The 14,374-nt window shown below is 35.0% G+C and overlaps 2 protein-coding genes and 2 non-coding genes across 6 annotated transcripts; 3 read left to right on the top strand and 1 right to left on the bottom strand.

Annotated features, from left to right (window-relative positions):
• Positions 1-1,805: 1,805 nt before the first annotated feature.
• TRNAT-UGU (transfer RNA threonine (anticodon UGU)) lies at positions 1,806-1,878 on the top strand. The gene has a single exon. It is a non-coding gene; the product is annotated as a tRNA-Thr (tRNA).
• Positions 1,879-4,229: 2,351 nt separating this feature from the next.
• On the top strand, positions 4,230-4,302 carry TRNAT-UGU (transfer RNA threonine (anticodon UGU)). The gene has a single exon. It is a non-coding gene; the product is annotated as a tRNA-Thr (tRNA).
• A 5,172-nt stretch (positions 4,303-9,474) lies between these two features.
• Positions 9,475-11,227, bottom strand: Dnaaf6 (Dynein axonemal assembly factor 6). The gene is made up of 4 exons (XM_034326189.2): positions 10,969-11,227; positions 10,463-10,665; positions 10,244-10,371; positions 9,475-10,100 (listed from the first exon to the last, which is right to left on the bottom strand). Exons 1-4 carry the CDS (start codon positions 11,081-11,083, stop codon positions 9,971-9,973), a joined length of 576 nt encoding a protein of 191 aa, XP_034182080.1. The 5' UTR covers positions 11,084-11,227; the 3' UTR covers positions 9,475-9,970.
• A 94-nt stretch (positions 11,228-11,321) lies between these two features.
• On the top strand, positions 11,322-14,246 carry LysRS (Lysyl-tRNA synthetase). 3 transcript variants are annotated; one of them, XM_034326187.2, is made up of 8 exons: positions 11,322-11,430; positions 11,909-12,050; positions 12,153-12,602; positions 12,682-12,927; positions 13,002-13,424; positions 13,507-13,700; positions 13,770-13,932; positions 13,994-14,246. In XM_034326187.2, exons 1-8 carry the CDS (start codon positions 11,396-11,398, stop codon positions 14,102-14,104), a joined length of 1,764 nt encoding a protein of 587 aa, XP_034182078.2. In that variant the 5' UTR covers positions 11,322-11,395; the 3' UTR covers positions 14,105-14,246. The 3 variants fall into 3 exon arrangements, with proteins under 3 accessions (XP_034182078.2, XP_034182077.2, XP_076549165.1); XM_034326186.2 differs by lacking the exon at positions 11,322-11,430 and adding an exon at positions 11,449-11,827; XM_076693050.1 differs by lacking the exon at positions 11,322-11,430 and having other exon boundaries at positions 11,911-12,050; positions 12,153-12,305; positions 12,377-12,602.
• The last annotated feature ends 128 nt before the right edge of the window (positions 14,247-14,374 follow it).

Genomic DNA, 14,374 nt, shown 5'->3' with positions numbered 1-14,374 from the left:
ATTCACCGATGAATTTCTCTCTTTCTCTTTCTAGGAAATATGTATCCTTGAAGAAAACCATTTATTACGCGATCATTATTTTGACAGATTAAAGCTGTTTCAAAAGATTCTACATTTTATTTTTTTTATTTCGTGTAAAATTTATTAGATTCTTTTACATGTTTTAAAAAAGTTAATAGAATAAATATATCGAGAAATTGATAATTAATAAATACCGAGACAGTATTTGGAATAAAAAAATAAAAATACTTTCAGAAATTGTGAGTGTATACAGCTAGATAGCGTTCAATATTTATTATAAAATCCTCTAACAGTTTCATTAACATATTGATTGGTTATAAAACAGGCGATATAGCAGAAGATGGAATAATTTCCAAATCGATCCCGGCTACGAGGTAAAGGGACGAAACACAACGGTGAAGATCTTTATATATGAAAGACTGTGTAATGAACTTGACGGTATATAATAGAGCGTTTTCTGGACTTAATTAAATGCTAATTAGCTCGTGATCGTGCATTCGGTATTCAGACGGAGAGAGCTTTTTAAATGGAGGTGATAAAAGGAAAAAGGAGTTGAAGCTCACGTGACGTTTGATCATTCTTCTCGTTCTCTAATGCTTTTGTTAAACAACCTTTGTGTTAGCATATAATTATAATCATTCTACTTAAACATAATCAGTTTCTTTTTAATCTTATTAATAAAAGTGAAAAAACATTTATGAATACTAAATTTGCATATATTATAATAGTTCTACTTATACTTAATTAATTTTTCTCCAATCTTATTAATAAAATTTTAAGAAAGTTGAAAGAATTATATGAAATTTTATGATTTAAAATAAAAATGATCTGAAACTTGTCAAATTCTACAATTTAAAATTATCAAATGAAATCTGAAGCTGCCATTGTAGTTAAAACTTCTCATTGCGATACCTTCCTCTTTCTTCATCTTCAAAAAGATAAATATCACAATAAAATTCTTAGATCCGAGTTTAAGCAGCTTTAAAATGCTTTGAATTTCACGGCGAACGAATTAAACTTGCAAATTGTCTTTAGACGAGGGAAAAGCGACGATCCTGGCGCGATAATCAAACAGTCATCCGCGATATTATCAAGCCACCTTTTTCGTTATTCGGTTTGAAAGTCCGCGATTCAGCAGCGGCCGGAACTTCACCGAACAGCTATTATTTCCGCTGAAACTGCGAAACTTTCGTATCGCCGAAACGGCGCGCCCTGTTTTAGAAAGGAAAATTCACATTCGAAACATCTGCGGCTGCTTTTCCTAGCCGTCGTTACAATTAACTTTTAAGACCGACGCCAGCTGTCTTGTTCAAGCTACCGAATGCCAATTAGCGAGCTGAATTTTCAACTGGAACGAAGGAATCGTTTCACGCGTAATTTATTTCTGTACCAGGTCATTGACCACCGTTTTGTCAGGGAAATGATACCAGGAGATGGAGACAATTGTCTTAAGAGGATCAATTAAATCCCTCGCTCGTGTCTCTCCATCTTCTGGGTAGAGAAGTTTATTTGAAAAATTGCTACACTGATTTCTGACGATTTGTCTTCAAAATTTAATTGAAAATTTTTCAACAAACCACGATTCTTAATAATTCAAAGTTGGATCCGGTGGAAATACTTCTAGGGTGAATTTACTATGGATTTTTCAAGTAGAAAATTAATTCCACGAATCATTATCGATTTCTAGTGTGACTGTTTAAGAAAATTGAAATGTTTAATTGAAAATTTTGGGATTCTAAGGTGTTGATATTGTCGGACGTGCAGAAGAAAAAAAAACTTCAACAGCCTCCATAGCTCAGGGGTTAGAGCACTGGTCTTGTAAACCAGGGGTCGAGAGTTCAAATCTCTCTGGAGGCAAATTTTTTTCCTCCCAATACCTGATCAGAGAACTGTATAAGCTAGAATTACGATTCTTCTATTAAGACTCTCTCTGTTTAAGGAATATGATTCTATAATACATAAGAATACAGTGGGGTGCGAGAAAAAGAAGGGTTGAAATTTATTGGACAGTGCAATTAGTCGCGTTAATGAAGTACGTTCCAGGGGAGAGGGAATAATTAATATCGGGCGAGTTCGAGGCGGTTTTGCAACTCGTTTATCGAACGGGACACGGACATTCTGAAAGGGTAAGAGTTAATTTAATTGGAAGTATGTAACGCAGTTGAACGAGTATCCAGCTGTTGGTTCGGTCCAGTTTACCGACAACCCGGTGCCCGCATACCGTGGTCCCTGATACGTGGTCAGAAATTAAAGTGAAATTCGCGTTAGTTTGCTTTCCACGCGGCCAAAACCGAAAGATTCCCCTAGCGAACTCCTTGCCGATATTAGTCTAACGAAGCTGTAGCAAACATGTGAATTCCTGGTGACGGAGTTTCGCAGAAATACCGTCGCCATTCTCCCCTAAACCGCTTCATTTGAATTCTACAATTTCCATCGCGAGACAAATTAAAACCGTACCCGTACTAAATTCAATTTTCAAAAAATATGTCATTAGATAAACGATAGATCTTTCGCAATTTAATACTCGGTACACTCTACTCGATAAGCTCGATTCAACGAGAAATCTCCGAAATTCATTTTCCTTTTCATTATTCTGTATTCAAGATTCGTTCGTCTGTCGAGATACTTGGATCGTTTGCATCGCATTATTCGCGGCAGCTAGTCAGATCGAAGGATTCATTGTCTGCAGTTCACGAAACGCGGAGAAGGAAAGGTATATATCATTCCCTGTTTAATTCGCAAGATGGTAACACAATGCATTTCGAAATTTCCCATAATTTCTATCACGTATCGTCGAATATACGAGAGCTCTATATTATCGAGAAAACTGAGCCAGTACATGGCCTCCTCCAACAATGCCAACCACTTTGCGTCGAAGTAACTTGCAATTCAACTTTCATGGCTTTTGTTAACTTGAATTTATCGCTTCTTTGCTGAATACCCGGCTCGATACCGGTGGCACGTGAAATACAAGGAAAAAAACTTACTCTTAATTTACCAATTTCAATGGGCCATTGTCTTGGATAAAGATAAAAGTTCAAACAAAATTTAATCCCTGGAATATCGATTACCCCACGAAATAATGGGTCTATACTTTCTTATTTCACTAAAATATATCATTCTTTAACTATTCTTATAACAACTGATATTCGACGCTAAATATTATCTTTTTCTTATAAACCTTCTTTTAATTTCCCTCAAATGTATCAAATTACTCACTGGCAGTATCACCTGCGGTAGAAAATTAATTTCTGCCTGAAAATAAATAAATTCTCATCGTCCAAAGAGAAGAAAAAAGGGAAAAGAAAAACTGCAGGGAAGAGAAATGATTAAGTTTCCTTCCACAAGGAAGCCGACTATTTTTCAAAAGAACACGCCACCAGGCTCCAGTTAAACGCGTAACTTGCCAAGAAGAAAGCGGCAGCCGCCATCCGTGAATCTTTAATTTGATAAACGTAGCAGAGAACCGTTCGCCGAAACAACTTCCACGTTTCTGTTCAAACAAGACCATGCACAATGTCTGGCTGCGAATCCGTACGAAGGAGCTTCGGGCATGTTCCTGTGTGTTCCATTTTTATCTTGTTTAATCGTTACACATACACAGAGGGTGGAAAGGGTCGGACGGGGGTGGAAAGGGTCGGACGGGGGTGTAAAGGGGAAGGCAACAGGATACTGGCAAGGGAATAGGGCAGGTTGGAAAGAAAAATGGGAACGAACGGATCTGTGGAGAGCCATAGCTTGGGAAAACCAAATGTTTGCGGACAAATCGTCGTCGTTTTCGACGAGGAAAAATCAACAAACGTTTCTGGCTCGGTCCTAATGCAACGACCGATGGAAATCGTTCTGTACGCCCATGGACACGCTCTCCATTCGTCCAACGAATTTGGTTATTGTCTACATATGTACGGTTAAGGATACGACGTGTTATTTCCGTGGTAAATTAACGCAAAAGCTGGATTTTTCGTATAGAAAAGAAATCCGGTAATGAATCTAATTTTTTTGTACGTGATGATTTATGATTAATAATATTATATTATTTCTTAGTTTTAAGGCAACGTTGAACTTAATACTTCCACTTTCGTAAGTATTTTACTGTTCTTAACGTTTTGATAATTTATTAATAATATATTATTTAATAGAGAATAAAATATTTATGAATTAAAGATTCATAAGTTCTTCTAATGTCGCGAAGAGAAGGAGTGTCGTGAGCCTCCATAGCTCAGGGGTTAGAGCACTGGTCTTGTAAACCAGGGGTCGAGAGTTCAAATCTCTCTGGGGGCAAACATTTTTTTTTTTCTTTTATAAATTAAATTTAATATAAATTTTATACAAAATAAAGGGGGCTCATTTATAATATTAAAAATAATGCTAAAAGATTATTGCTATTATATCAAAAATAATTTATAGATCAAAGAAATGATTATACTTTCCTTGATTTCCTCAAATTAGTGTTATTTAAATAATTGAAATGAATAAGAAATTAAGGCACTCTTATCGTTTAAACGATCGTCATTCGTTATCGCTGATTACTTATCAGTAACAGGAAATATGAATATTGTATTTTCTATTCTATTTCCAGAGTCCATACAAATAAGTTGATGGAGAGTTCAGTAAGACAGTAAACTTCTATAAATCTAAATGAAAGACGACAGAAAAGTAGGACACTTATTGTAACAAAACTCATGACTTACAATTAGTTCAGCTTCAATTTCGGGTCATTGCGAACCGTATTTTCGTTCGTCTTTCATAAACACATCAGATACGATTCTATTAATTCTTAGATAGTGAAACTGTGTCTTTACTGAACGTGTAACTAGAGCATCTTTCGTGATATCATCGAATAACGAACGCTGTTGATTCGACAATGATAACAAATTCTACGAAGAATACAATAACTTTTGAATTCATCTACTAGATTAGTTTTATAAATTTCGATAAAATAGAAATTTGGCAGAGGTGCGAGACGAGATCAATTAATCCCATCATAATCGTGTTGATTCTTAACAATCGCTCAAAGTCCTCTAACATCATAATCCGAAAATTGAATGACGCGAACAAATAGATACAGTTTACGTTTACTGGACATCGGTCGACGGAAGTTCGGATAGAATTAACATCGATGAATTACTGGACAGAAGCAACGAATACAGTTGACGAGCGACAGAAACTGTGCGTCCCATCTGGTCATGTGTATTATCTATCGGTTAATTTATCGATTCACATTGCACGAACGGACAAACGGTAGGAAATGTGTCAAAGCAATTTCACAATATCCAAGCCGAGACTGTCCGACAATTTATCGAAACATTCGGGATCTCCTGGTGAATTGATCATGCATACTATTGATTTATCTTTCAACGATCTAATTCACCGTACTGTCGCATTAGAACAATAATTATCCTGCTCCAATAGAAAATAATTGGGTAAATCAATTGGATTGAAATTGAAAGTCTGAAGTAATTGAACATTAGCTCAATCCTTTCGGGTTTATTGTTGGCTTTAACTAATCACCAATCATTTATTATTAGGAATATCGCTGAAAGACTTATGTAGACATGTTTAGTAGACTTTAAGCTTTAAATTGATATATCATAAGTGTCATTTGATGATACTTTTATGTCATGAAATCTTATCAGACTTGCTATGTTTTCAGATCAGTCATTATTCGCCTTAATTGATCATCATTCATTTTCTATTAATAACATCAAAACGGCATTTATATAGTTATTTTCTTCGAGCTTTAAGTTTTGATTTGATGTACCATAAGTGCTGTTCTATGATACTTTTATGTCATGACTTTCCACATACGTATATTTCAAAATTGATCAGTGTAATAGAATTGCATGGTTTCCTACAGAGAACTTATAAAACAAACTTACCGATGGACGTTAATTATTTTCCAACTATTAAACATTTTACCGTCATAGGTCATTTAACCTCATTTAGCTAATTTCACTCAAAGAGCCTTTCGCGTATTTTCATTTTCTTTTTCGCTCGTTAGTCACGTGTTGCTGTTCTCATAATTATTGCGCTAACTGGAATCTTAGCTTGATCACTTTAATTAAAGCCTGCGTTTCAACGGTTAGCGAATTCCCGAAAGGGCACATGGCATTGTGGATTTATATTTGAAACAAACAGAAGAAATAAGAAAATGTCTGCTCCGTTGTTGGTAACCTTGAAAAATTCGTCGTTTCTTCCTAAATTCGATGGTACCGAGTGCTTTTAACGATTCCAATGCTTACAGGAAAGTTAAGGTTTTACCGAATCGTTGGATTTATTTCCAACTGTTCGAAGAAGAAACGAATGTAAAAGTTTCGACGCTTTTAAGCGCGATCGTAGATCTGTCTGCAAAGTTTCGCGAACCTTTTCCCAAGTAGAACTGTCCTTCGTTACCGGTTAAATTAAAGAGATTAGATTTCGAGCCGTGTTACTTGTCCAGATTGTCTTAATTAATTAATCATCTACTTGGGTGAGGATCAGTTGCTACTTGATAAATTGCTCCCCGTGTCCGGTGTAAATTGAAATTTTCGTTTAACAGCGTGGGGATCATTGGCGTAACTGGAGCTTTTTTCTGAGACGAAGTTTTTGAAAGCTGAGGTTTAAAAATCTAAAATTTTGGAATTCTGAAATTCTAGAATTTTGGAACCTTGAAATTTAACAATTATAATTAATCGTTACAAAAAGAAATTTCTATCGAAAAAGTGAAGTTCTATTTCCTCTTTCCATTAATTCTTGTCACATAGAATAGATTATTACTCAACGAAACACGTACCATCGAAATGGCGATTTTTAGTATTCTTCAACGGTGAAGGACAGCTCGTAATTCCGTGGTCTGTGTTTTACGTATTCTGTCACGGGAGATGTATTTTACACGACAGATTTCTGCTATTTTTTTTTTTTTTTTTTTTTTTTTTTTCAAAACCATCTGAATGGAAGTTTCACATCGAGCTCAAGGACGTCGCATAAATTGTTTACATGATGAAATAGATAAAAAAAGTCGATAGAGCTAGTACCATGCTCTATAAAATATGAAATAGTTATAAAAAAAAACATTATAAATAGTAATTATTCTCAAGATCTCAACACATTCGAAAACGTATTTTATTATTTTTAGTATAAAAACACGTGTCTATTTTTATTTGAAGTCGCGTTCTTAATTTGACTGTAACAGTTGTTATACTCCAAAATAATTAATTAATTTTCTTCGATCACGAATTGATCATTCTTCTGCATCACACAGTTCTTTCTCTTCACAAGAATTCCCTTTGAAACGCGTTAATATACATACTTCAATAAAGTGTATTCCACGATATTATACAATACACCTGCTGTATCAATTCCATCGAATGAATTTAGATTCAATTCCACGTGCAGGCGATAATTGTTATTCGCTCGACGAGAATGCTCAGTGTGCATAGTTAATTTACGCGGCATTTTGAACGCTTTCGAAACTTGGAAACGCTACTCCTTCACCGTGTTGACCCATATGACCCGAGGTTGGGGTATTGCAAGAGAGATGCAAAAACGCAGCGCAAGAGATGCACCAGTAATCAACCCTTTCGTCAAATCGATTATCATTTGATAATGGAAACTTTCTTCTTTTTTTCTTAATGATCGCATTGATCGAAATCACTTGTCTCGCCCGTTAGATTCGCCAGTCTTATAGACTTTTCAATTTCGTTCACGCCGAATGTTCCGTGTGGTACATAGAGATATAGGGGTAAGGGACGTGACACGTAGAGCCGTTGAAATTTTCTCGTGCCAGCATTTCAGCAGCCATTATGGTTTTCCCATTTCCTGGATGATATCCAGGTGAAATGAAGGGAGATGGAAAGGGACAAGAATGAAAAGGGAAACACGTGCGCCTCACGGTCATGAAGTCGATAGGGAATACGAGAATAATTGGGCAGACAGGAACCGAATTTTATAATGTGTTTCTTAAATAAATATGTCAGATTATGTTTCTGAAGAGAAAGATTGTTTTAATGCAAAAAGACTATCATTATTTCATTTATGTATTGATACTTATGCCATATTGATTTAAAGCTTAAGATTCAATTAAAATGACTGCATAAATATTTCATTAATATTTTGAAGATAGAATAATTAATGACCAGTTATAGCAAACAATTTTCAATTTTAGCACCTATAAAGTCTGGTATAATTTCATTAAAGTTTATTAAAAATGACTAAATTCTTGATTGTTAATATACAGGGTGTTCGACAACAGGTGGGAAAAATTTTAAGGGGTAATTCTAGGGATCAAAATAAGACGAAAATCAAGAATAACGAAATAGCGTTTGCGGCTTTGTTTTCCAGTAATTAATATTTAAAAATTCAAGTAAGAAGCGCCTGAAACCTGCAATCCGCCATGCACCGACGACTGAACGTCAGGTCAGCAGGGGAAGGTACAGTCATAACCAAGAATCGTTGAATAGTAGAAACTTACCTCGTGCTATTCTGTTTCTCGATACTGCAGTATTCGACTTTCTCTTCTTGGTTATGACTGTACCTTCCCCTGCTGACCTGACATTCAGTCGTCGGTGCTGGGCGGATTGTAGGTTTCAGGCGCTATTTACTCGAATTTTTAAATGTTAATTACTGGAAAACAAAGCCGCAAACGCTATTTCGTTATTCTTGATTTTCGTCTTATTTTGATCCCTAGAATCACCCCTTAAAATTTTTCCCACCTGTTGTCGAACACCCTGTATATTAACAATCAAGAATTTAGTCATTTTTAATAAACTTTAAGCTTGAAATTGATGTAATGTAGATGGTACTATACACCATCAAATTGCATTTTATATAAAATAAGGTAGCTGAATATTTCTGCTTGAAAAATGAAAGAACGCGAACTGGTGGAATACCGAAATCGTTTGAAATAATAGAATATTCATAGAACAGAATATTCCATAGCATTCGGATAGTAGAAGTTTCTGCAGGAACAGTATTATTTCTATCCTTTCACGTAAACGTTTGCTCGCTTTTAATCGGTCCTGAGCTCTCCGTCGGTTGATTATTCGCGCGAAATTCTCGTTGCACCCTGCTGTCACGTGGAACAGACAGAACTCTTAAACGATCATTTCCATAATCCCGCGAACTCGTTTGTCTGCCGTCGTTCTGGATACAGAATTATTCAGGCCGGTTACATGAAGATGATTGTTCCGCGCCATGAAATCCAGAGTAGCTTGTCTCTGTCGGGTGGAGGGACCCGTCCATTAAAGAGGTCACCAAAGAAAAAAGAAAAGAAGGAAATAATTCAGGGTAACGAATGCTGAAACTGTTCGAAAAAAGTGTACCGGTATGCTTTTCGTATATACTTCACTTTTGTCGAATTAAATCAATTGCCAATCGTGCTCGATAAAATAGAGGAAGGTTTTCTGAACATTTATCAGAAGATAAATTTAGAAAACAATATTCAGTGCGATTCCAGTAACATAAAGTAAAAATATAAATTGAAATACCATTTATTTTTCAACCTTGTCCTTTGTAATATCTGTGTTGTCTAAGCCTTTCTCTTTTTTTTTTAATCATTAACACTTGTGATCCATAAATCATTTAGCCCTTAGACTATAATATGGTCTAAGATTTGATCTAATATAGTTCCTAAAATCGTGATCCAAAATCATAGGGTGCGCAACAGAATAGCTGACAAAGTTGAAGTTTTCAACCCTATCGATATTTCAGATTATGAGACCTCAATTCTAATATAATGATTGGTCTATTTTATATCTCATCTATAGTTCAGTATCCTTATTTCAATTCAAAACATCTTACATATTCTAACAAATTAGAAAGGTACAAAGAACTGTGTATCCAAGATTTGCTTTCGTTATAATTCTTTATGTGACCGCTAGATGTCTATAGCAATTCTAAATTGAAGAACGACCAAATTCGTTTCGCTTCTCACAAACTCTTTGCGTGTGTTGAAAGCCTGATTAATTCTCCTTTAAAAATTCACATCATCCAGTTCGCGAACAAGTCTTAAGACAATCTCCAAAGTAGAATTGTCGCCGTGCCATTTGGCCGTTGAAGAGTTCGGGTCAACCGGATGAGGCGTCGCAAGGTGCAGCCGATATCTGGAAAATTGTGACTGGCTTTACGTTCGGATAAGATTTACAGCCCCGTAAAGTTGTCAAAGAAATTCCACTCTGTATCTGGCGGAAGTTGTAGCAATGAAACTTTGTGAAATAGTCGATAAATCCGTGTATAGTTCCCTCACCTTGGACTGCGCACATCAATCGCTTCCGGTTCCACTGAAAGCTCGATCTTTTCACGCGTCTCTTCCGGCATCCTTACAGATATGGACAGCCACTCGCAGGACGAAGTGCTTGGCGTTTTAAAGCCCATCTTATTTAAGAAATAAAATGTGTAATTTAACTTTCATCGTATCAGAGATGTGCAAAATTGTAATGAAATACTTAAAACTCAGATTATTTACTCCTAGAAAAACATCTTCCGCCGACACTGATTGCTTAAATTTCATTTCGTATTCCGGTACTTTTCTTGGATCATAGAATTCTAAGTTCTGTCCAGAGTCCACTTCAGATGAGTGCCAAATATCGTCGTCGTTTCTTTTTAAGGGTGCGTGTGGACCTGAGTGTTGTTGAGGTCTTCCATTTTTATTGCCAATATCGCCAGGCCCTTAAAAACATTCACTTTATGTTATTTATAATCGTATAATAGTTTTACTGTTGTAATGCTCCTATGTTTATATGTATACACTCGGGTGCAACATAGGTTGCCTATGGTTAGGGGTACACGTATGTAGGTTGCCTATAGTTAGGGGTACACGTAAAGAGTGAAGCCTCTCACTATTTATTTTAGTTTTGACAGAACCTAAGGAGACCTTAGAAAGATCCTCAAGAAGAGTCATACTGTATAGGAGTAATCAATAAGAAGGAAATATAAAATAATTAAAATGTGCAAATTTTACCTCCAACTTACCCAGTTTCCGAGCACCAGCTTGCGGTAAATCATCCTCGGAATCTGAATGATCTTTAGGAGCACTAATTAAACCTTGCAATGCCTTTAATTCCTGGTATCCAAAACAACCTTCCATTTTCTAACACTCCTTTAAATATTTTCCACAAGAACCACTAATTCCAAATGGATATAGTTGTCAAGGCAACATATTTTGAATATGAAGTCCATCAACGATGATAAAGAAATTATAGAAACCGTGTTATCTATGAATGTTTTATACGCGTTTAAACGGGGTAATAAAGGTAATAAAAAAAACCTTGAAAAAAATACGGAAATTGAAATTAAAATGATGCGCGCGAAGCAAAAAATTGATGTATTGTCGCATGGAATCAGTTTACAGGTTTGCCAATTTAGAAGGAAGAGTCCTTTTTAGAGGAGGTTTACCAACATGGCTGACAATACGGGTGAAAAACTATCAAAAAAGTGAGTAAAATAATGATACCGACCGAAAATTAATTACACGATTGTTGTATCATATTTTTACAATAGACTTTCTATTATCTGCGCTTATAATTTCAACGTAACCTATGTGTAGCAATATTTGGGGTCATGGATTGACTACCCACGTTGTGTTACAAATATCCACCTATATTGAGACACTTTCCAAAAGTGTTATATAGCAGTACCTTGTAAAAATTTGTAATTAAATACATCTATTGTATATAAATGTTCATAAATTATTGATACAGTAATAGCAGTATAATTAATTAACTATGCTGAATAACATAACCAAAGCTTTTGTTGACGTGGTACTACCGGTACTTTGTAATACAAAATCAACAAAATTACATGAGATACCTATACGTCATTTTTACACGAAGTGCGTACGATACAAAAGATTGTGTTTATATATGTAAAAGGAAATACAACTTTGCTTTACATATTTCAATCACGTTTGCAGTGAGTTAAAGAGACGACTGAAGGCAGAACAAAAATTAAAAGAGAAAACAGAGAAAGAAGCAAAAGTATCTGCTGTAGCAGCAGCAAAACCACAAGCCAAAACTATAGAGAAAAAGGATGATGAAGAGAATATTAGCCCAAATGTGAATATATTAAGATACATCTTTTGTTCAAAGGAGTATCTACATAATTATATAGATACTTGTTACATTGTTTAATATCTGAATTGTATGTTTTATTTTTAGGAGTATATTAAACTTAGGACACAAGCAATCAATCACCTGAAAAATATAAATGAAAATCCATATCCACACAAGTTTCACGTATCAATGTCTATGGAAAATTTTATTGAAAAATTTAGCAACACCATAAAGAATGGAGAAGTATTACAGAATGAAGTACATAGCATTGCTGGTCGTGTGTTTGCAATTAGAGAGTCTGGTGCTAAACTTATTTTTTATGACCTCAGAGGAGAAGGCCTTAAAGTTCAAGTCATGGCAAATGCAAGACATTATAGCAATGAAGAAAAGTTTGCCATTGATATTGCTAAAATAAGAAGAGGTGATATTATCGGGGTTGTTGGAAATCCTGGAAAAACTAAGAAGGGTGAATTCTCTATTATGCCTCATGATATTACCCTTTTAAGTCCTAGCCTGCATATGTTGCCAACGCTTTATTTTGGATTACACGACAAGGTACAAAGGATACAACACAATTCTTAATTCAAGATGCAGGATAGTGCTAATAATAATGATGCTGTTTTTACTTCTGCAGGAGACAAGATTTCGTCAGCGCTATTTAGATCTTATTCTAAACGACAAAGTGAGACAAACATTTCACGTACGAGCGAAAATAATCGCATACGTTCGTAAATTTCTTGATGAACTTGGTTTTTTAGAAGTTGAAACGCCAATGATGAATATGATTGCTGGTGGAGCTACAGCTAAACCTTTTATCACACACCATAATGAATTAAATATGGATTTGTATATGCGTATTGCTCCAGAATTATATCTAAAGGTAATAAACACTTACATATATTTACACATGATAATTATGAGTATGTTGGTACATCACTGTCTCTATGGCTGTAGATGTTGGTTGTTGGCGGAATGGATAGAGTATATGAAATTGGAAGGCAGTTCAGAAATGAAGGAATAGATTTAACACATAACCCAGAGTTTACTACTTGTGAATTTTACATGGCATATGCGGATTATAATGACTTAATGTCTATTACTGAAGATATGGTATCTGGAATGGTGAAAACCATACATGGTAGTTATAAAATAACCTATCATCCAGATGGACCAGAGGGTGAAGCAGTGGAGATTGATTTTACTCCTCCGTTTAAACGAATTTCGATGATGAAAACCTTAGAGGAGATGTTAAAAGTTAAATTACCTCAAGCAGACCAATTAAACACGCCTGAAGCAAATCAGATACTTAGCGATATATGTACTAAACATGAAGTTGAATGTCCTCCCCCAAGAACAGCAGCTAGATTGCTAGACAAGGTAAAAACTATTTCTTAATTTCTAAGTTATGTGTAATTATGTGTGTGTATATATATACATCTAATATAAACATTGTTAACAGCTTGTTGGCGAATTTATAGAAGAAACTTGTATTAATCCTACATTTATCTTGGATCATCCGCAAATTATGTCGCCGTTAGCGAAGTGGCATCGTTCGGAGAAAGGTTTGACGGAACGGTTTGAGTTATTTATCATGAAGAAGGAAGTCTGTAACGCATATACAGAGTTGAATGATCCTATAGTACAAAGAGATAGGTGATGTATTTAAACAAAATCTTTATCACTTCTAATTAGAGTAAGGAATTAAAACAATCTGTATTACAGATTTGAACAGCAAGCAAAGGATAAAGCAGCCGGGGATGACGAAGCACAGTTAATTGACGAGAACTTTTGTACTGCTTTAGAATATGGTTTACCGCCAACCGCTGGGTGGGGAATGGGTATTGATCGTGTTACTATGTTCCTCACAGATGCAAATAATATAAAGGTAATTATTTTACGTTACAGCCAATTAATAGTATCCTAAATGTATTCTCATATACTTACAGGAGGTATTACTATTCCCACAAATGAGACCAGATGATCCAAATAAAAGCAAAGAAGTAGTTGAAGATAATAAAACATCTAATAATAGTAATTTAAGTGAAGTCAACAAATAAAAACTGATACTGTGTTCCTTTCCACAGTGTGCAAATCATTCTTTGAAAACATGTTTTAAATGGTAAATAAATTTTTCTTTTAAAAGGAAAAAAATTAATATTTTATTACTTTCAGTACATATTTTACACATATTATTTATTATTAAATAGTAAAAAATTCTAGGAACACATGAGGAAAGTATTACCATATATTTACACAGACACACAATATCTTTATTACAATCACGCAATTTGCATACAATAATTAAATATATATTATCCAAAAAAGAA

The sequence above is a fragment of the Osmia lignaria genome, chromosome 3, assembly GCF_051020975.1.
Source record: "Osmia lignaria lignaria isolate PbOS001 chromosome 3, iyOsmLign1, whole genome shotgun sequence".
NCBI classification, from domain to species: domain Eukaryota; kingdom Metazoa; phylum Arthropoda; class Insecta; order Hymenoptera; family Megachilidae; genus Osmia; species Osmia lignaria.
This window is presented reverse-complemented; position numbering and strand designations above follow the sequence as displayed.

Bases quoted from the DNA above. Each gene is read 5' to 3' on its own strand.
- Dnaaf6 (XM_034326189.2), bottom strand. From the start codon at position 11,083: ATGGAAGGTTGTTTTGGATACCAGGAATTAAAGGCATTGCAAGGTTTA. The intron at 10,666-10,968 runs GTAAGTTGGAGG...AATGTTTTTAAG, and splicing joins AGCTGGTGCTCGGAAACTGG to GGCCTGGCGATATTGGCAAT. The intron at 10,372-10,462 runs GTAAATAATCTG...TTCTTAAATAAG, and splicing joins CGGAAGATGTTTTTCTAGGA to ATGGGCTTTAAAACGCCAAG.
- LysRS (XM_034326186.2), top strand. From the start codon at position 11,721: ATGCTGAATAACATAACCAAAGCTTTTGTTGACGTGGTACTACCGGTA. The intron at 12,051-12,152 runs GTGAATATATTA...TTTTATTTTTAG, and splicing joins AAGAGAATATTAGCCCAAAT to GAGTATATTAAACTTAGGAC. The intron at 13,933-13,993 runs GTAATTATTTTA...ATATACTTACAG, and splicing joins CAGATGCAAATAATATAAAG to GAGGTATTACTATTCCCACA.